The 23,937-nt window shown below is 37.8% G+C and overlaps 1 protein-coding gene across 10 annotated transcripts in view; it reads right to left on the reverse strand.

Annotated features, from left to right (window-relative positions):
• cobl (cordon-bleu WH2 repeat protein) overlaps nucleotides 1-23,937 on the reverse strand; it is a 175,276-nt gene that overhangs the window by 28,996 nt on the left and 122,343 nt on the right. For all 10 annotated transcript variants that reach the window (XM_051720112.1, XM_051720110.1, XM_051720108.1 and 7 more), the window contains one exon: nucleotides 13,763-13,936. In XM_051720112.1, coding sequence (XP_051576072.1) covers nucleotides 13,763-13,936 — 174 coding nt within the window. The remainder of the gene's footprint in view (nucleotides 1-13,762; nucleotides 13,937-23,937) is intronic.

Consider the following 23,937-nt stretch of genomic DNA (forward strand, 5'->3'; position numbering starts at 1 on the left):
TTTAATTTTCCTTTTTAATCACTGTGCCGAACTCCGCCCCCCCCCCCCCTCCACATTCTATGTAGACTATATGTATATATAACTGTGTTTCAAAAGTCAAAGTCCACTTCTATTTTGCATTTTTCTAATTATACAGTAATTTTTTCCCATTACAAATTATATTATCAGCATAACAGCTTGCGTAAAAACTTTAACTGAACAATTAGTACGGATTCAAGAGTTTCTTCATAATTTGGTATGCCCTCTTTCAGCTTTAATAACATACACTTGAGCTGACACAACTGATGATCATGTTTATCAGCATGTTTTGAGAATGTTCCAATGATAATCTTGTGTGCTTCTATGAAAGCAAGAAAATCTTGTATAAAAGAAGCTAAATTTCCATTTTTTCCCCCAGATTTAACTAAGATTTTGAATCAGACTCAGACTTTTAAACCCTACTAGGTGTTTTTGTGGGTTTGCCCTTTCCCCTTAATTATGTACCATCACTGTGGTTTCAGGAGCGCATAAGCTTGGATGAATATCTCAAACATTGTTTTCTTTTTTACATGAAGTATTGCAAAATGGAGCAAATAAAACAAGAAAATATAAGATATCATCCGCTCTCAACGAACAACTCAAAGCAGACGTGTTTACTTGCATGACTCACCAACAGTGAAGCGCAATACTGCACTGCGATATCAGCAGCTCGTAAGTCGAGCGCAGCTTGCGCAATCCATTCATGTATCATGAATGTCGCATTACGTCACATTTGAAGTGTTTAAATTCCTATTCAGCTCATAACTGCGTGATTATGACAAAGTATTACAACAAGTGGTTGATTGGCATGCGACATGCAGGTGCGAGGGACTTCATATAATGCTGGCACGTGTGTCCTAGGTTGCCGGATCCCGGTCCAAAGGATCAAAGGGCGCGACAATATTCAGGAGAAGATTTTAATGACTGTTATAATATTACAGTCCTCATTCATACCATTCAACAACTGTGTATAAAAGCAAGCGGATATTGTGGCACAGCTATACAAAAACAGTTGTACGAGACTACACAAAACCCTATGCATTATTTAAGCAGAGCAAAGGTGAATACTGCATTTTTGGCTAGTGACACACTGATTTATCAGCCAATATTTGGCCATTTTTACATTATCAGCATCTGCAAATGACTGTGTCCACTTGATGGACAGTGATAGATTTCCCTTGTGTCAGTCCCAAAATTTACCAACAGTTTTGCCAATAAATAAGAAAAAAATTCTGTGGAAGAGTACAAATTTAGAGGTGTTTCGAGGTGCATGGAAGGATAGTACCTCCAGATACAGACAAGCTCTGAAAGCTGCCAGATCTACATATTTGAGCAAACTCATAGAAAATAACCACAACAATTCTAGGTATTTATTCAGTACCAAGGCTACAATGACAAGGAACAAAGCTTCTACTGAACCAGATATTCCATCGGAGCGCAGTAGTAATAACTTTATGAATTTTTTTCCTAATAGAATTGAGACCATCAGAAAGAAAATTGAAATTATTCATTCGTCTGCCACAGCACCTCAGAAGATATTGTCTCTGAGTATTCCCTACAAGCAACTTCAGTGCTTCAATGCTATAGGTCAGGAAGAGCTAACAAAACATATTAAAGCATAAAAAGCAACAACATGTATGCAATAGCCTATACCCACTGAGCTACTGAAAGAGGTGTTTCCTGTAATCTTAGAACCTCTTCTCAATATTATTAATTTGTCGCTGTCTTTAGGACAAATTTTAAATAATCCACACGACTCCAGTCGACAAATAAAGGTCTTCTGAACGCAAACGATTGATTATTTTAAGAAACAAAACAATACTTATATACTTTTTAACTACAAATGTTTGCTTCCGTACATCTCTGTGACACGCTCTCATGAGAGGGATGACGTAAGCTCGTTGGCAATGTCACGCATTGAGGAGGAGGCAGGAAGCGCGTCATTGTTTACAAAAGAAGGAGCGCTGTACAAAAGTTGAATTGTCTTTGCTGTAGATTTGTATTTGTATAAGAGTATTGTTCAAAATGGTCATTTGGCATGTGTATCCTGGATGCTTCAACCTTCAGAAACCCCAAAGAAAATGCACGCCTGGAAAACTATGGATTTTCATGGATTCCCTATACAAGATCATGAGTGATTGAAGCTCTGGCTTATTGCGCTGAACCTGGATATCAGTACACCCCTACATTCTCTCAAATATTGGAGGGTGTGCGGTGAACATTTTACCCCTGATGATTTCAGACTATCAAAAAAAAAAAAAAAAGGGTCAATATCTGAATTCATCGGCTGTGCCCGTGCTGTTTTTCCAGCGAACTCAGGTATGTGTGAAAACTTTGTCATTGTCACGCCTCCCTCGGGCTCTGCACCTCCCTCAGCACTCCGCTCCTCATCATCCGATTTCTAATTCACCGCACCTGCACTCAATTCACTCACTCATCACTGCCTGCATAAATAACTCATCTTCATGCCACTTCACTGTCAAGTCTCACACAAAGGACACTTGGTTTCACTAACTACAACTTGTGTGGCTTGAATTCGAACATTTGTAGTTAAAATGTATTTTTTGGTTCCTAAAAATAATAAATTGTTTGGGTTCAGAAGAACTTTATTTGTCGACTGGAGTCGTGTGGATTATTTTGATGCACCCTAAATATGCATTATGGACCGTCAAAAAATGGTGAAAAAAAAATTCACTTGCATTGTTTAAAGGAGGAGGCCTGAAATGAAATCCTAAAAATCTAAAATTCTGTTTTGAGGAAGAAAGAAACTCAGATACATCTTGGATGGCCTGAGGGTGAGTAAATTATCAGCAAATTTTCATTTTTAGGTGAACTATTCCTTTAAGAACTAAAAGTCCATTGCTCTTTGAAAGGGTGTACTTGCATTATTATGCTATTGTCACATTTAAATGTGTTCATGTGGTGTTTTCATACCGTTTATTTTTAAATTAATCATGCTTAGTCATTAGCCATGCTGTGGTTTCCTTGTCATGTGACTCTCTTGTTACACCATATTTATTAGTCCTGTCTTTTCATTGGTTTGTTTGTGTCTTGTTATCTTATTATCAGTTTTGTTTTATTATTTTTTTCCTTTTTATTAGGGCCCAAGCACTGAAAGTGCGGAGCCCTATTGTTCTTCTAAATATTATTATTATTATTATTATTATTAAGGCCCAAGCACTGAAAGTGTGAGAGCCCTATTGTTCTTCTAAAGATTATTATTTTTAGGGCCCAAGCACTGAAACTGCATGTAGTGGGGGCTCTGCAGCACCACCTAGAACATGGGCATGTTCGGGGGGCTCTGTAGCACATCCCTTTTGAGCTACAGTCACCAAACTTTGTACACATATAGATCTCATCAAGCCGGACAACTTTTGTGCTGACAGTCATAAGCTCTGCCCAAAAGGAAGTTGGCCATTTTGGATTGTTTGAAAAATGCATGCTCTGGAATTCGATACACTCCTCCCAGGGATTTCATGTCACAGGTACCAATTGTGGGCGACATCATGCCAAGACATTGACGATGCTAAATTGCGAAAGGATTTCTGAATTATTGAACGGTGTTGCCATGGCGAAGCGATAAAATAATAATGTCAAAAAATTGGAATAAGGAAATGTTGAGATTTAAAACAAAATTGAGCCAAATGTTTGTCCTTGCAGGCTGATCACATTGATGTGGCTATTGTGGGTCACGGTCGTAGCGCCACCAACTGGCAGAAGGAAGTGTGTCACTTTTAACAGACATTGAAATATCTCCTGAATTAACCTGAATTGCTTCAAGACATTTTAGAATAATGTCAAGACTCTTTCTTATCAAGGATTCTTGACATTTTAGAATAATGTCAAGACTCTTTCTTATCAAGGATTCTTGATATCTTAAATACTGTTGCCATGGCAACACATTAAATGTCATCATTCCTTTTTGTGTATATTCACGTTTTGAGGTATTTGGCATGCTTGAATTTAAGTTTATTGTTAATAAACATATTTCAATTACAAGAAATGTCCAATAGAGGGTATCCAAGCTCCATTGTTGAATGATTCCCAACATAAGACTTCTCAGTCGAGAATGGGCGGGGACTGCTCCTCGCTGCTGGGAGTTCATGAGTTTGAGCTCTTTTCCAGTCAAATCCCATAGAAAAATGCAAACAAATGTGTTCCCACTCAATATATCTACTGAGGTGCGGATGCAATCTTTGTTAATTAAAACATATAGTTTTATATGGATGGATTAGAACCTTTAACCTCTTATGCAATGGGCGAATTAATTACAACTAGACCACTCAGTCAGACTCTTTTTACTAGTGCTGATTTATGTACTTCTCTACTGACATACAATATCTCACAGAGATGAAGTTATCAAATTTATTATGGGAATCCCATCCCTTTCCTTTATGTTTGACTGCGGCAAAACAAATGCTTGAAAAATCTGAAGCAGTCGCAACATTTCCAAATATACAGCAGCTGTTTGTATAATCTACATATTAATGGTGTATCCTTCTAAACATTTGCGGCACCGCAGACAGCACACATACATCACAGCTCGCGTTTAATCTTCACCCTGCATGCTGAGAATGAGACACCCCGCATCTATACAAAGAACCCCTAACATTCACTTAAAATCCCCATTAGTTGTGTAATAAAATGTGATTAGAATTTGAAGTGTTATTAATACAGTAGGAGAGAGCGGGGCACAAACTAACACTTTTTGGTTTTCTTAAGTTTGTGTAAATGTACTTTGGGTTCGATGTATTTTTCTTTTTTCACATTAATTTCACACGTGTCTATTACACATATGTGGTCTTATTTCATGAATACAGCGTGTACTTTTTTCGCAATCTACCTCGAAAAAATTTGAAAAAGTGAAATGTTACAATGTATGGGGCACGTTGTAACAGGAGAGGGGCACATTGTAACAAGACAATATAACAGCTTAAACCACCACCCCCAACAACTGTATCTGATCTAATTAAAAAGCCTAGAAGATAAACTACATTTTCATGTCAATAAAAGCCATTTATTAACTTTACAATAATTTTGACACTTGACAATATATACATAACAAAGCCACAGCATTGACCGAAATGATGCATGGATTGATGACAAAACGCACACACGCATTAAAGGGAATTATGTAAATTACATATCTGACTGCATGAAATTGCATATAGTTTTTTGGAATTGGGGCACATTGTAACGCAGTGTTGCCTTGTTGGCGCAACTGGGATTTAAACCTGGCTGGTCACTGCTGCTGGCTATCTGAGAATTAAAAGACTATGTAAGATGCTAGCTAAAAGATTGGAGATTAAAATGATACCAAGTTTGCCTCATTTTAAATTAACAGTAAAAACAGAAATGTAAACTGACTCGTGAATTTGTACTTTTGCTATTTTAAAATGAACTTTTGGCGATATCTTTCAAAGTTTTTTGAATTTTTCTGCAATTGTTTTTTTTTTTTTTTATCTACACAGTGTTGATATGGCAACAAGTAAACAAATGAAGTTTCATCTCACCAGCGTGTGGAAACGTTTAAACCACGTTTGTGACAACTAACCCCCGTGTTAGTTTGTGCCCGCGCTCCCCTAGGCTATGAATCTGAAAATGGCAATATATGCTGAACACTTGTATGCTGAAAGTATATATAGATATAGATATAGATATAGATATATAGATATAGATAGATAGATAGATAGATGCAATATACAGAACATGACAATATGACAATTATGAATTTTCATATAAGTATCATGTTTTTTTAAACACTTGTGGAATTTAAATGTGTACATAAATGCTCAAATATATGAACTCTAATTGTATTTGTTCGTATATGGCCAGTGGCGATTTCTCAGGGCTAGCAAAGCCTTCTCTGCTTTATAACATGCCTAATAAATACATATTTTTTCATCCTTTCATTCTCATTGACCTTTTTGCCTATGTATTTTCAATCGCTTTCTACTCATAATTAATCTACAAACGAATAGCAAAAAATAAAAATGTATCCAATCAGAATTTATTCCTTGATGCTTACAAGCAAAATGTGACAACTGTTTCGCAAATCGCATGTGAGTTTGAGCTCCACCCCGTCAAGCCTTCAGAATTCCACAGAATCCCTCAACAGTGCAAGTGAATAGGCATCTAAAGTCAGATTGTCAGATTCATCAACCAATCAGATTTCAGTGTCAGTGGGTTATGTGATGGGTGTTTGTGAGCTGCACGCAAATTCCTGCTACTGGAGCGGTAAGTTTGTGTCCGTCGCTGTCTGATCTTCGGAGTTCGCAGTTTTTTGGTTTTTTTTCAAATATAGAACGGTCAATAAATGTGTCTGTGTTTCCGCTACTCTCGTCACCCCGCATCTTTTATTGCATTTTATTTTTAAAGTGTAACACCCATCCACTGACATACAGTGGCAGATGTATTCATTTCTTTGTATTTAACAAGCCGTGAAGTTTTTTCGCAAGTGAACAGCCACAGTAGGCTATTCAGCTCTGAATACGTTTATTAGTTTTAATTCTGCTAGAAGCTGGCGCTACTTGTGTTGACGGTGTTTGTGTAATTGCATAGTCCTATATATTAGCTAATATTCAAAATATTTATTTGAAATTTCAACGCAAAGTTTGAAATTATGTTACGTGCCATTCACATGCTTGAATGCATTTGTTTTTGCACTAAAATTACACGCAGCGCCACAAAAGAGCAAAGCGTATGTGTCTCAACTCGAGACGTTTAACAGTTTGTTATTTTTAACATGACAGGGCATCTAAAAACACGAACAAGCCGTCAAAGATGTCTATCTAGCGCACGTTTACATTGAAATCAATTATAAAACAGCGCAGATGGACACAAACGCGCACAATGTGAACGGCCCCTCAATGCCATGGCAATTCACTAAATTAATGGCAAAAATAGGCAAACAGGAAGTGTCTCATATCTTCTGCGTTCATTGTGTAATTTAGATCAAAATTAAGTTTATGTTTTTTCTTGGGGGCTAATCACATGGACGTGGCTATTGTGGGTCACGGTCATAGCACCACCAACTGGCAGCAGGAAGTGTGGCACTTACAACAGACTTTGAAAGGAAGGAATGTGTGGAAGACTTCTGCGCTCTGGCCAGCAAGGTGGATTTCAATGAGATCGCCCCACAGACTTTTTCCGTTTTGGGCTAAACGAGCCCATATCCTATTTCGAGCCCAGAATTAGTTGGACTTTGGTCGAATATATTGACTTTGCTCTTTGACTGAGTGGCTCAGCCTTCACTGTGGGAGTGGCTGATGAGGAACACAGCACTCCTTCAGTAAACATCACTTCCGAGCCCTCAGCCACCCTGATTTAGAAATTGTCCGATTCCACCAAGCCAAAGTTCCCTGTCATGGCCGCCAAGCCAGAGTTCCCCGTCATGGCCGCCAAGGTCCACGAGCCAGCGCCCATGCCTGCCACGGTCAACAAGCCAGTTCTTGAAGCCTCGTCCGTCCCAGAGCCGGCGTTGCAAGCCTCGTCCGTCCCAGAGCCGGCGTTGCAAGCCTCGTCCGTCCCAGAGCCGGCGTTGCAAGCCTCGTCCGTCCCAGAGCCGGCGTTGCAAGCCTCGTCCGTCCCAGAGCCGGCGTTGCAAGCCTCGTCCGTCCCAGAGCCGGCGTTGCAAGCCTCGTCCGTGCCAGAGCCAGTGTTGCAAGCCTCGTCTGTCCCACAGCCAGCGTTGCAAGCCTCAGCCGCCACATCTTCCTCATCATGCCATGTCTACCACGTCATGCCATGTTGCCACGCCTGCCATACCTACCTCATCATACCATGTTGCCACGCCTGCCATTCCTACCTCGTCATACCATGTTGCCACATCATGCCATGTTTCCACGCCTGCCATTCCTACCTCGTCATGCCATGTTGCCACGCCTGCCATTCCTACCTCATTATGCCATGTTGCTACATCTGCCATGTCATGCCATGTAGCCATGTCTGCCTCATCATGCCATGCTGTCCCACCTGCCATGTCAAGCCAAGCCACTACGCCTGCTATGCCTAGTCTAGCAGCCACGCCTTGCCATATCGCCATGTCTGCCCGCCTTATCAAGTCAGCACGCCTATCCCATCATGCCAAGTCACCATGACCCCTGAGCCTGCCACGTCTCCGTCCCCTGAGCCTGCCATGGCTCCACCTTCCCATTCTCCCACAGCTGTGCTCACGGTCATCCGGAATTGGAAGATGAGAAGAAGGATTCCTACTCACCAGGAACTGCCAGTGTTCACGGCCACGGAGACCGTTCCCATGTCACTGCCTGTGCTCATGACCATGGAGGTCGTTCCCCTGTCCCTTCCAGTACTTACAGCCACAAAGGCTGTTCTCCTGTCAATGCCAGTGCCCATGACCACGGAGGTCATTCCCTCGTCAATGTCTGTGCTCACAACCATGGAGACTGTGCTCACAGCCACCAAGAATGTTCCCCTGTCACGGCCAATCCCTGAGACTTCCACGGCTCCATCCTCTGAGCCGCTCCCTCTTCAGCATCCGCAGCCCAGGACCCTGTCCCTGCCCTGTAGCCACCTCCCAGGCCTCCTGACCTTGCTCCCTTCCTGAAGCCGCCACTCAAACCGCCAGACCCCGCTCCCTTCCTGGAGCCATTCCACGCCCTGTCTCGCCACGCCATGCCTCAAGGACACCCCCCCCCCCCCCAGCACCCTATTGAACTCTATATGTAGTTGGGTATGTTTGGGCGTCGGGAGCCACCCCTTGTGGGGGGGATGTGTCACATTTAAATGTGTTTTGTTTTGTTTTCATGCCTTTTATTTTGAAATTAGTCATGCTTCCTGTTCCTGTTTCATGTCATGTTGTTTCCTTATCATGTGACCTTCTTGTTTCACCATGTTTATTAGCCCTGTCTTTTCATTGGTTTGTTTGTCTTATCTTATTATCAGTTTTGTTTTATTACTGGTTCCTGTTTATTAGTCTTGGTATCATGTTCATTAGTTTAGTCCCGTCATTGGTTGTCTATGTCATGTGGTTACCCATGTCCATGTATTTAAGCCCTCATGTTTGCCATTGTCTTTGGTCAAGTATTGTTTTGGTGTAACATTGTCAAGTCATTTATGTTTGTTTCGTTTTGGATTTCATGTTGTTAGGGGCAGTGGTGGATCAGCAGTTAAGGCTCTGGGTTACTGACCGCCAAGATGCCACTGTTGGGCCCTTGAGATAGGCCCTTGACCCTATCTGCTCCAGGGGCGCCGTATCATGGCTGACCCTGCACTCTGGGATATGTGAAAAAAAAAAAAAAATTCACTGTATATATGCAAATGTATAATGTGTGACAGAATAAAGGCTTCTTCTAATAAATACTGCACTTGGGTTCACACTTCATCATCATCGTCTGTTCCTGTCTTCAGCCTGTCCTGCCTGCCCGAACGTTACAATTATATTATTATATCAGTGGCATAAAATGGTCTTAAAATGACAATAATATCGTTTATCGCAATTATTTCTGGGACAATATATCGTCCAACAAATATAGTTATCGTGACGGGCCTACTTGAGACTTATGTTGGCATTTGTGGACAGGCATTTGCATGGTTTAGGTCCTATTTATCTTACCACTTCCACTTTGTTTGCGTAAACAAGGAATTGTCAGATCAAGCACAAGTCAAGTATGGAGATTGTTTGTCTCTCGATGGATGTACTGTTAAGTCGTCTTGTTTAATAGGAATCTGTCCTTTGGAAATTACAATTTCAATGTTTTATAGAACAGCATTCTTCCACCTAAGAAATATTGACACATGCTCTGTTTCTGATGCTGAAAAGCTAAATCATGCGTTCATGACCTCAAGACTAGATTATTGTAATGTACTTCATGGTGAATGTCCTGCAGGATCAATAATATATGCTTCAGTTGTTTCAAAATACAGCAGCTAGAGTGCTTACTAGAACCAAAAAATATGGTCATATTAGCCCAATTTTATCATCACTGCATAAACTAGCATTAACTTCTATCAACTGCAATCCAATCGAACAGCGTGTAACACTTCTCTGACCACTGCTTGCATCACTCCTTTTAAAATGGAATTTTAAGACAATACATAACCAGCTAAAGCCTTTATCAGTCAATTAACAAAGGATACTGCATCTTCTGTATGTGCACTTCCTTAGTCAATTCAGGATGGATTTCAAAGACAATTCATCATTAATCTTACAGTTCAATTAACATCCTTTATTTAAAAATAAAAAATAATTACCCACCAAAAATCGACTCAGTTTAGCCAATTAATACGTGACTTTTTACACATTGCTAATACTAGCATTTTGTTCATGTTATATAGCCAGATGAGAACTGGCTCCCCCAGCTGCACCTGGTTACTTCCAAGTTTTTTGTTTTGTTTTTTCTACACTAACTAACATCTTATGGTGTTTTGGGTTCCATACCACAATCGCCTTTTGCTTGCTCACTTGGGGCCTAATTTTCAATGCATGATTTTCAATGACATTCTTCAATGAAACTGCTCGACAAGGACTTTAAGACAGTACAGCATAACTTTCTGTAAAGCTGCTTTGAAACAATGTGAATTGTGAAAAGCGCTACACAAAAAAAAAATTACTTGACACCGTTTATGCTACGGACATGAATTGTACCTCAATTGTGAAGCTTGGCAAGGAAAGGTGTGTTAATACTTTTATAAGATATCTGACTAATTATTTATATCAGGTAGATGATAAAATATGCATAGAAATCCCATAGACTTATATTAAAGGAGGGACCTGGGCCATATCAAGGGAGCAGAATATAATGGGTGATATGTGATTTTCTGCCTTTTTTCTTTTGAGCATTATATCTGAACTTTTCATCATATCACAGTTGAAAACACAATCACAATATTTGTCAAAATATTTGTTACAATATGTTTGTTGGTTTTTTGACAGAATCGTGCAGCCCTAATGAGAAACACTGTATCCAAAAATCCTCATTGGGCAAACTTTTTTTTTTTACATTTAAGAGTTATGTTTCAGCAGCAGAGCAGTTTAAGGTCTCTGTCATGTGCAGAGTATTTTCTTGAGCTGAGCTCACAGTGGGGTCTCATGATGTCAGAGAGGATCATGTTGAGATGAGTGGATAACCTTCTCTAGTGCATAAGACCCCTTCAATATTCTCATCACAGATATACAGAGGAGCACACAAGGTGAACAATGGCCATGTTTACATGCACATCCTTCTCAAATATACATCCATATTCTGCATAAGATTTTATTCTGAAAAGAGGTGTATATGCTCCACAGCTATTGGAATATTCCTGTATACATGTAATAAGCATAATTTGAATAAACTAAGATGTATTCAATGCATATTCTTGTCTTGCAATTATCTTCTGGAAACACTGGAGATGCTTGCTCTCACTATTTATTTATAAATGAATAATTCTGCACAGTAATTTAATCAATTCATTCTTGTCCTTAACAAAAACACACGAGCGAGATGAACTGCAAAATGTAGGTAAACACTTGCATACATAGGACATGACATTTCTTTTGTTACAAAAAAATGAAAATGTAGATTTCACAACTGTCTGTATCTAATATCACCAAGGGGTACCTTTGTTTGGATATGCAAACATATAAATGATCGCATCATGCTCTTATGGTCTAGGAATCTGACACACACTCGCGGCTATTTTTAGCCTTCACACGGTGCGCAATATTTGAGCGCTACTCAAGAACAACATCTCAGATGTAGATGATCAATAGTTTGGTTCACTTATAATATGCATTTAGAATGGCACCGGAGGTGTATTTTACCAGAATTTGAATAAGAAGCGAATTAAACTACTGTGAACTTGCCTACAAACAGACACATACAGAACTTCCTGGAGTTAAAAAAGTTAAAACCCTGCCTGAGGGTTTTAAAGTTAAAAATTGAGAAATATTACTGTTGTATTTAAAATTCTAAAAGTCAATAATAATAGTAATAATAATAATAATAATGTATTATTATTTGTTTACAAATTATAACAATATTTAAGTTGAAGGGGTTCCAAAACATAACTGTAAATAAAAACTGAACTGATATTTAACAACTACTTTGAACAAAAAAATACATCTGAATCCTTTAAAATCCAGATAAAAAAAAAAAAAAAAAAAAACTGCCTTCTTTTCTACTGAACACTTGGACTGGAATTACTATTAATTTTGCTGCTACACTATCCAGTAGACTAGTTAACAATAACATTCTTCTTAATTAGCTATACATTTACATTGAAATAATGTGTAGTTAGAAGTTTGTGTTTCTTTACATACTACAGAGTACCTCCAATTAGTTCCACACAATAATGTAAAGATATTATAAACTGATTATGCAAAAACACAACACAGGTATCGGATCGGGATCGGTATTGGATGATACTGAGATTCCAGATATCGGATTCGAATTCGGAGAAAAAAAGTGGTATCGGTGCAACCCTAGATGGGATGCAGATAAAAAATTATGATATTAACAACATTAACATCTGTGGAAAAAATAAACACCTCATTTTATATGGCTAAATTGAAATATTCTGAGTGTAAATAAATTGGGTCTTCTTTACAGATTCCTTTCATCAGGCTCCTACTGATTAAACTACAGTCATCTCTTGGAATTTCTGAAAGCAAACAAAAAAACTTACATTTTCCTACAATCAGAGAGCATTACAAGAGTACAGATTTTACATAGATGGAAAACCGATAGCTTGGTCCATAATTATGAAAATACACCATAGTTCTTCCATAGTATCCATAGTTCTAACAATTATATTTGTAATAGTTCATGGTAACATAGATAAAACCATGCATGGCTCCTCACTACCATGGTTAGTAACTATGGTTACTATATAAAGAATTATGCCATTTTTGTAATGAAAAACAGCAGTCTAACTACATTTAGAAAGTTTTTCTGCCACAACTACCATAGGTAATACAGTACAGTTAGTGTTACTGCAGTAAATCTATGGTAAAATATAATAAGTGTTGTGATTTGAGAATTTAAAAGCCTTCTAATTTATGTTTTCTCCTGTTTTCATTGTCAGTGCCATTCAGAATGTGGGGGCTGTTTGTTTTAAACTAGATTTATCACCGAGACATGAGAGTTTTGCAACAGACAATTCTGTACTGCATTCAAACGGGTTTCGCAATCCCCGCCACACATCTTACTGCATCACAAGCGCATTTAAAATAGTCTGTTCAGATGAGACCAGTCCACGAATTTCCGCACCTGCTCTGCCTTCGTGCTGCTTTATTCATGATTAAGCCATGTTGAAAACTGACCCATGTAGCGCTGTTTCATTCCACTTTTGAAGCGAGCAAAATACACTCAAACATACAGATGACAGAGGAAGGCTCATTAATATTCACGAGGAAAGCGCTAACTGATTGTTCAGTGAAACGTTGCGATCCTCTGCAATCCTAAATTTTAGAAATGAGCTCACGGGCCACTCGAAATGAAGCAAGTTTGACACGTGTTATTATGCGGTGACGTCACTGTGAGTAAGTGCATGAATTTGTGTGTGTGTGTGTGGTGGGATCCCTTTCGCAGTGTAAAAAGCACACAGCTGACTGTGGCTGGCAAGCGTTATGTTGCGTCAAGAATATTAAATTAACCATGTGAAATCCTAACAGTGGCGCTCATAATTCAGCAGTGGCGCAGTGCCGCTGCAAAAATGCATACAGGGGACACATTGCTATCATTAGCCAATGCTGGTTATGATGGTGTGCATGTCTATGTATGTGTGTGTGTCTTTCTCAAACCTGTGATGCCAGTGGCACTGTCTGTGTGGGAGCTGGTGGGGGTGCTGGAGCCCTGCGTTTCTTTAACTCCACTTTCGGGGACATCCTGGAGATGTTCATCACAGATTGAGACTGACCCAGAGTGCTGGGACGGGTCTCCACACATGGGCCACTTACCACCATCGACATAATACCCTGTGTTTATAACAAAAAAAGAGCTACAAGTTAGAGATATATGCATAAGGGATGTGCCTGAAGCCGAATACCTTATTCGGAAAGGCACAAATAACGATTTCAAAATGAATAATGCATTCTAACAAATAATAGAAAAAAATAGTCATTTAGACTGATTATCCAATGAACACAGGGATAGAGTGATATTTTAAATAAACATATATAAAATGACAACCTGGTAGTGAGTCTGTGAAGCCAGTTTGACTGAAGTATAAACTTTCTGAATGAAAATGTGCACTGTGATTTCAAATCGGATGGCTGCATTGCAGTCTCCATTTATTGTGCACGTCTCAGAAATCTGAGCTTGTCAAGAGTAACATTAACTGCTTCCATCCAATGGTTTATTTGCGACAAAAGGTGCAGCGCATAAAAGTTTACAGATATAGCTGATGGAAATGCAAATTATCGCTAAAATTTCACAAGTGTCGACATAATATTTTTCCGTTTAACTCTAGCATGATGTCTAGTGTAAGAATGTCGATACTTCAAATGTCCCGAAAACTGGTTTGGAAACACTTTTTGGCAAGATAATTGGCATTAACGCAAAAATATAGTATCACATGAGAGAATTTACCCCAATTGTTAGCCTGTTTTAATCATGACAATAAGGAATACATCCTTGAAAGCCAATTTATTGTATGTGAAGCATTACTCGCACTGTTATGGATTGGTCTTAACGGCACACCTGCACAGACCCGATGCTGCAAACACAACTGCATCATGACACTTCCAGGAGTGCCAACACAAATATCTTGTATCATGCACCTGTCATCGACAAGTGCACGGAGAACAAATGAATGGCCACTTATTAACATTAAATTAATTTATTCATTTAATCGCGTTAGCCATCCGTTTATTTATTAAAGTTGCTTTTCCACACCATTCAAAATAATAGATGGCAGTCATGGAATTAGCCCACAATACAAAAAAACATATCACTTCTATGCACAAAGATGTTTTATATTAAAAATAAATACACAATACTAGGAGAAAAGTGTGCATTTTTGGAACACTAACAGCCCAATTCTATAAAATTGTTGTTTAGATTACTTTCGAAAAATGCCGGCAAAATTCCCTGTATTAAATTAAATAATTACCAAAGGAAAAAAGCATTAAATGAAAAAAATAAATTACCAAATGAAAAAATAATGTTAGGCCTATATAATTGCCTTTTCTTTACACAAATTTAAATTAGCCTTACCCTGTTCTGTAGACAAAAAAAGTCTGCTGAATGACATTCTCAGAATGTTCTACACTATTTTCAAAACTATAAACTATTGAAACTATTTGTCCAATGCTGAGTTCTAGGGCTGTCAAATTAAAATTTGAATTTTGAATATTTGTTGAATTTAAGAAAAAAATGCACATTCGAATGCTAAAACTGTATTCTAATTTGGGATTTGTGCCAAGCACTGACGATGACTTCAGATCGATCTTATTCTTGTGCAATAAAAGGCTAGACACAGTGCAACAAATACAGTTTAACAGAAAGCAGGTGTTTCAAGATGCTTTTTAAAATTCTTTTTAATTAGACACATCATCTAAAAAACAGCACTTCTGCACGAGACACTGAATAAACAAAAACAAAGCGAAACAATGACGTTCGTCTAGAACTTGGAAATGTGTGTCTGTCTCGAGATCCTCGCGTTCGGTTCCCGTGTTGGGCCTCATATATTCAGATAGAAGACAAAGGCAGGCCTAACACAGTCGTAAAACCTAACTCAGACCCACATACCAAGTCATAAATCTTACTGATAAAAACCGCTCCAAAATCAAACAAAGGGAGTCCAAAACAGACTACAAATCCCATGAAGCCTTGCTCACTAAAGGATCGAACTCTCAACTCCTATTGGATGAGGCACACAACGGAACGTCCCTCAACCATGACATCATCAGGAGTAGAAATACCTCTGAAATGCTTCCGGGATTTGCTTCCAGCAACTTTGCTCACTGTGTGTAGACACAGCTCATCGCTGCTCTCAGGTGTAGCCTCGTGGCACAAGGAAGTAACGTCCGACTTGAAACTGTGGCCATACAATCTCCATCTCGCTGGACGAGTTGAGATTACTCTGTGTTCATCCGAACACTCTAATGGATCCGAAGGAGATCGCTGAGCAATCCGCATCTTCATCCGTTTGCCTGCAGAAGTGAAGAGATAAAAGATTTCTCTTCCATCTTCAATCAAGTCGACGTCGCTGATTTCTCCACCAGCCCGCCGAGAATCAGCAGCCGTACCGCCCGCCGACAGAGCGAGGAAACGGCCTCCCATCATCACCCGAGCCTCAAGGAACAGAGTCGGAGTTAAAGGACGTATGAACACACATTCTACCTGTGTCCTCATGCGATTCAAGTAAGAGGTTTATGTCTGGGCAGAGATAGAATATAATAGTGTGTTATTCTTGTGTATCAAGGTTATTGCTTGTACAGTTTACGGACCACCGTGTCTGCTCATTGCGATTAATATTCAAGGTATTAATTATCACGAATGAGATTTGCTGTGTTGTAGTCCAACCACATTGGACTGTTGTGCATTTCTGCCATCGCGCGTGAGACCGGCACACTCAGTTTATCCATTAAAGAATCAAAGAACACGGGACGGAGTGATAAACTAACAGCTGCTTTCTCTCCCACGATCGCGAAATTGGCTTTGGGGCCGTCACTTTATTCTCTCTCTCTCTCTCGTACTAACCACACACACGCACCCACGTGCGCATGACCCCTCACAAACATTCTCATACACATTTTTCCCTGGACATACCCTCCTTACACACACACACACACACACACACACACACACACACTCTCTCACACACTCTAATATTGAGACTGTTATACTATCTGGTTATTAGTCCCTGATTCCAGGGTGGTGCCCCGGCAATATTAATCCTTATTAATATTCTGTTGATTTTTGATAATTGATAATTATCTTTGATGATTGTTGAAGTTGAAGGATCAATGAGCTTGTGTTCATTTTAATTCATGTTTCATCGATGTTATTGATTGGTGATTATCTTTGATAATTGTTGATTTAAAGGATTAAAAAAAGCTAACCTTGATTCTCATCAATGTTCTATTGATTTTAATAATTAATAATTACCTTTGATAATTATTAATTATTGCTAATAACCAAACCCGCTCCTAAACATAGTGCACTACATTTACTGGAGTCCCATATGAGGTTTTAATGAGTTAGATTAAATTAATTAATTTAAATATTAATTAATAACTAAAGAAATAATTATTAATTATTTCTGATAGTAACACTGATCTAAACAACCAGTAAAGCCCTACACCAGTCTGTTGTGTTTCGTCTGTTTGAACAGCCCCTTGCCTGGGCTCATAGTCTGAGCCACTTCACCACCGAGTTCAGCCGAATACCACTGCTATCTGGGAATACTGCTACCCTACATACACTGTAATGAAGAAAAAACAATGTGGTATTTCGCTGTTATTATGAAGTTTGAGTTGGGGGTAGTATACTGTGGCATCAGTAAGTGTAACACCATGTGAACTGTCTAATGAAGAATTCTATTTTTCTTTAATACCTGTGCACACAGCATATACACATCGATGGATGGTCCTTATACTTGATTGCATTTATTTGTGAAATTAAACTGACAGTAAGCTGGCTAATTTCAATGAATTGTCTCAATACTCTCCCCATTTTACAAAGACTTAAAAAGAAAAAATTAGGGACATCTGGGAGACAAAAAGGAACACAATTAGCGATATACACACACTTCTGTATGGAAACGGATTTAGTTTTCGATAAACCAAAACTTATACGACAGTGTTAAGCATGATGTCATCACACACCATTTTTATCGATAAAAGGCCATTTGAATGGAAACAAGCAGAAGACTGCAAATTTGGGAAACTTTTATTTTTTTTACGCATTTTCACGTTTTCGATAACAAAACAGCATGAAAAGTGGATGGAAACTAGATTAGTGACCAAGATTCTATATCACATATATTTTCCACATTTTGAAATGCCTTTGTTAAACACCTTTCAAGTGAGATACACAAGCCTCTGTGTCTCACTCGCTCCTCAAGCAGACAGCATACACCGTGTGAGTTGAGGGAGGGGTGATGGTTTTGATCAATAAGGGCTATTCCTTTCTAAAACAAAGTGAACACAAGTAACATGCAAAGAATAAACATAGACCCTTGTGTAGGGCTGTATAGGGCTGGGATATCATGATGATTTTGCTGGTGATATAAAATTAAGCAATATTGTGTTATATGTGATATGGCCATATGTGATTATTAACCCTCCTTTTGTTTTAAGCAACTGCACCCTCCTTTGTCCTTTGGGTAATTTTTTACCTGTATTGAAAACCATTTAAAATACATAAATTCTTAATAAATGTACAATGGCTCTAAAGACCCCCCTTACACCCTCTCTACGCCGCTGCGGTGTAGACAGGGTATTAACGCAAATCTGTTTTATTGTGATCCAAAAGTGTATAATGATTATATATACTAAATATTAAAAGGAATAACATAATTAAAAAAAAAAATATTATATATATATTTTTAATAATATCTTAACTATATTACAACAATTTCTAATTCAATCTGCTTGTAGAGAATCAACAGTGTACATTTTGGAGTTACAATTTAACCCTTGTGCAACCTTAGGGACACTTTTGTCTTTTTCATTTTAGTTTTTTCGATCATTTTGGCTATGTTAATGCCAATGGCATAAATTTAGCCAAAGGTGTGTATTTTTGGGGGAATATTGATATTTCATCCTCAGTTCCTAAAATGCATCTATAATGCACTGTGTACACAAAACAATTACACTCAGGACCTTGAGGACAAAAATGTCTACAATGAAACTGCAATATTTGATCCCAGTGCCATATTTTCCACCAGATGGCACCATTTTTTTTTTTTCATGTTTAGCCTATGAAGCAAATACATGCTTTTTCCCTATTTTCTGTATGCTGTATTATAGAGCACTGCAGGCCAATTGAATAAATGATGCAGCTAAAATTGTGAGCGTGTTTTGTATGTGTGTATTGAGAAATGTGTGTGTATGTGTGTGTGTGTAAAAAAATAACAGTGGCATTATGTGTACAAACTGGCATTTAAAGGGTTAAAATCCTGAAAATTAATGAATATTTGGTAGTTATGATCAGGACTGATGTTGGTTAAAAAAATCTAAGTTAGTGAAAGTGGAAAATAATATTTATATATAATATTTTTATGGCAGTTTATTTGACGCAGACATTTTTGTCCTCTTAAGGTCCTGAGTGTTTTTTTGTTTTTTAATCTGACAATGCACAAAAAATAATGCACCAAAATCAAAGTTGTTGCTAATCATTGACATATCCCAGACTGTGATAATGGGGGAAAAAAATTCCCCTTAGCATTTTGTATATGGAAAATAATTAATTTTTTGGGGAGGGTCCCCCCCCATAAAAAAAAAAAAAAAAAAAACACAGAGGCATTATATAAATAAACTGGCATTTAAAGGGTTAAAATCCACTAATTGAAAGTGGAAAATAATATTAATATATACTATTATTATGGGAGTTTTTTGACGTTTTAATGTTTGACATTATTGTCCTCTAAGGACCTCTGAGTAACTTTTTTTTTTTTTTTATAGACGCACAAGGGTTAAGTACATTCCTATTTCACAAATGAATCTTTATTGCCTTTGCCAGCATCAAATTGGGCCCAATTTGCATGGCCATTGCAAGCTCATTGTACAAAGTAGGGATGGGCACGAGTACTCGAGGTCTCGGGTACTCGGACATGGCAGCAATAATCGATCATGAAAATGATGATCGATAGTGATCACGCATGATGTGACTTTTCACTTAATTTGAAATCCAGTGACAATTACCTGACATAATAATGAATAGACGATACACTGAAACAACAAGACGCAATGCAGCAGCCATAGACATTTGTTAGACATGTTATATATACAGTTATGAACATGTAATTGCCTCGAGTACTCGACGAGTACTCGAGTAATTAGTCCGAGTACTCAAGTAGACAAAATGACCAAAATGCCCATCCCTAGCAGGAAGGGGCCTCAGTTCTTTCCTGGGAGGCAGCAGATGCCCTAACCCTGCCCCCACCCTAATCCTAAACATAAGCCTGTAAGGCTGAATACCCTGCAAGGAACAACCAGAGGCACCTTTCTCCCATCGCGCCATTGCAACAAATCAATTCCTTCCCACTAATGTCAAACAAGTTGTTGCAGTGTTACAGGGATTTATGAAAATTATATTCAATAGGTCTTTTACTATTGGGGGGCCTTTAGCCCCATTGTATCCTATCATATAAAAGCATGTTAGTAAACTTATTTAATAACATACTACATCTTCAAAACTGTATAATAAAAAAAAAATTAAAAAAAATGGTTCTTCCCATATGGGTCAAAATTGACCTGTTAAGACAACGGAAGGAACAGTTTCTTTTAAATAGTTATTTCTCTAAAACAATTATATACAAAAACAAAAAATAAAAATAATTTTATATAATATATATATATTATATATATATATTTTTTTTTTTATTTTTTTTTTTTTTTTATTTTTTATGGTCTTGACAATGTCACAGCATTGGGTTCCAGTACCAAAAACTATGTGGTATTTATAACATACTATTTAATTTTCCTAAAACAATAGGAGAGTAAAACCACCATGAAATTTCAGTAATGTAAATTAGGCATAGCCAAATTTTTGTAGCAATATTGCCCAGTACTACTGTTGTGCCATTAAGAATTCATGCTGTTGTTGTTTATTTCTGATTCAAACAGAATATTTTTGTATTATATACATTTTTTTTTTTTTTAGGTTTTTTTTTTTTTTTTTTTGACAACAAGGACGATGAGGGTGAGCAATCCATGGTTGACAACACATAATCAGATTTATTGTGCAAGAAAAAAGAATAAAAACAATACAGTATAATTAAACATAATAATAAAAAGAAGAAATAATTGTTTTATGGAAACTATAAAATGGAATAGAGTCACATTTAAAATGGACTTTTCATTTAGCAAGTTTTGACGCACTTCCAGTTTAAGCCACGACCACATCCGATTATAGACAGAGTACAGATACAGATAATTTCGCCATTGCAACAGATACAGATACACATAATGACAAACAATTACAGACAGCTTACAGAAACACACATTTACACAAAATTGACCATCTGCTGAATAGAATACAGTAGAATATAATAGTTCAAAACAGAGTAGAACAGCATAGAAAAGTACAGAATTTATGACCTTCAAATTCAAAAGGAAAGAATGTGTATTGGCTTTTTCCAGGAAGCAGTGCTATTTGTGTGCTATGCGTCCCATTACTTACAAATAATATAGTTAACATGATGCTGAGCTTATTATATTGTAACAATATTTAATAGACTCTTTATTTGATAAACTTTGTTTTGATTTTTGTTTATAAAAATAAAACATTAATTATTTGGAATACAATTAATTAAAATAGATTAACCTTAATTATAAAGTATTATAAAATCAATAAAATCAATAAATAAATGCCATTGTTTCCTGAGAATGATCCATATATATTACTTTGCAATTCATCAGTTTAACAGTATATTGTGGTCTAATATCCTCTGTCTCTGTGTGTGTCTGTGTCTCTGTCTGTGTGTGTGTGTGTCTCTCTGTGTGTCTGTGTGTGTGTGTGTGTGTGTGTGTGTGTGTGTGTTTAACAGCAGTCCTGCAGTGTAGCATGCAGTTATACTTTGTGTAATTATTTAGAAACAGACCTATAGGACAAGCGAGGGAGGGTGAGAAAAATTAAAATTAAAGAATGAGGGAATAAATAATACAATTATCTTTCATTTTCTTTGTGTTTTATACAGCATTTATGAGCAAGATCTGGAAGTGCATATACATTCTAGATTTTTGAGAGCCCGATATATACAGTACTAGTTTTATGCCTGTGAAGAACAGGAGGATGAAGTGTATAATTTTACAATATACAGGTGCATCTCAATAAATTAGAATGTCATGGAAAAGTTCATCTATTTCAGTAATTCAACTCAAATTGTGAAACTCGTGTATTAAATAAATTCAGTGCACACAGACTGAAGTAGTTTAAGTCTTTGGTTCTTTTAATTGTGATGATTTTGGCTCACATTTAACAAAAACCCACCAATTCACTATCTCAAAAAATTAGAATATGGTGACATGCCAATCAGCTAATCAACTCAAAACACCTGCAAAGGTTTCCTGAGCCTTCAAAATGGTCTCTCAGTTTGGTTCACTAGGCTACACAATCATGGGAAAGACTGCTGATCTGACAGTTGTCCAGAAGACAATCACTGACACCCTTCACAAGGAGGGTAAGCCAGAAACATTCATTGCCAAAGAAGCTGGCTGTTCACAGAGTGCTGTATCCAAGCATGTTAACAGAAAGTTGAGTGGAAGGAAAAAGTGTGGAAGAAAAAGATGCACAACCAACCGAGAGAACCGCAGCCTTATGAGGATTGTCAAGCAAAATCGATTCAAGAATTTGGGTGAACTTCACAAGGAATGGACTGAGGCTGGGGTCAAGGCATCAAGAGCCACCACACACAGACGTGTCAAGGAATTTGGCTACAGTTGTCGTATTCCTCTTGTTAAGCCACTCCTGAACCACAGACAACGTCAGAGGCGTCTTACCTGGGCTACGGAGAAGAAGAACTGGACTGTTGCCCAGTGGTCCAAAGTCCTCTTTTCAGATGAGAGCAAGTTTTGTATTTCATTTGGAAACCAAGGTCCTAGAGTCTGGAGGAAGGGTGGAGAAGCTCATAGCCCAAGTTGCTTGAAGTCCAGTGTTAAGTTTCCACAGTCTGTGATGATTTGGGGTGCAATGTCATCTGCTGGTGTTGGTCCATTGTGTTTTTTGAAAACCAAAGTCACTGCACCCGTTTACCAAGAAATTTTGGAGCACTTCATGCTTCCTTCTGCTGACCAGCTTTTTTAAAGATGCTGATTTCATTTTCCAGCAGGATTTGGCACCTGCCCACACTGCCAAAAGCACCAAAAGTTGGTTAAATGACCATGGTGTTGGTGTGCTTGACTGGCCAGCAAACTCACCAGACCTGAACCCCATAGAGAATCTAAGGGGTATTGTCAAGAGGAAAATGAGAAACAAGAGACCAAAAAATGCAGATGAGCTGACGGCCACTGTCAAAGAAACCTGGGCTTCCATACCACCTCAGCAGTGCCACAAATGTGAGCCAAAATCATCACAATTAAAAGAACCAAAGACTTAAACTACTTCAGTCTGTGTGCATTGAATTTATTTAATACACGAGTTTCACAATTTGAGCTGAATTACTGAAATAAATGAACTTTTCCACGACATTCTAATTTATTGAGATGCACCTGTAATGTGTCATTCAGAATTAAATTAAGAATGCCTTGTAAATTCCAGTTCAATTACTGAATTTTCATTTAAACTGAGGTAGCAAGGATGTAAAATTGTAATTTGAATTTAATGGAGTAAAGTTAAAATTGAATAAAAAGAAATTCATGACAATAATTTGAATATAAATAAATTCATATCTGCTGCATGTGTAGTTTTTAAATGGACTGTGGAATTTTCTAATTCAAGTTTATTATGAGTACATTAAAATTAGTTTCGAAAGCTGTGTTAATACGTTTGAAAGTATTAGTTTATAGAGGTATGTTTAACCAGTCGAGAAACAAAAATATATTCCACATATCAGGAAATGAATAGAAACTTTGTTGTGTGACTCTTCCGTTTATTTCAGTTGCAATTCAGTATTTTTTTCTTCCTCTCATTCCAGTTAAACATCACTTGTGGCGTGGCCAATTCAATTCAAATTCCAAATCATAAATTGAAAGGGAGCCAATTCTTGGTGCGTCTTCACACCCCATTTATTTTAGAACCTGGTGTATTTTCTCCCTTAGTTCAGTTTATTTAGGCATATATGAACATGTCAATCGCACTTGAATCTGCA

The sequence above is a fragment of the Myxocyprinus asiaticus genome, chromosome 16 (genome assembly GCF_019703515.2).
Source record: "Myxocyprinus asiaticus isolate MX2 ecotype Aquarium Trade chromosome 16, UBuf_Myxa_2, whole genome shotgun sequence".
In the NCBI taxonomy this organism is placed as follows: Eukaryota; Metazoa; Chordata; class Actinopteri; order Cypriniformes; family Catostomidae; genus Myxocyprinus; species Myxocyprinus asiaticus.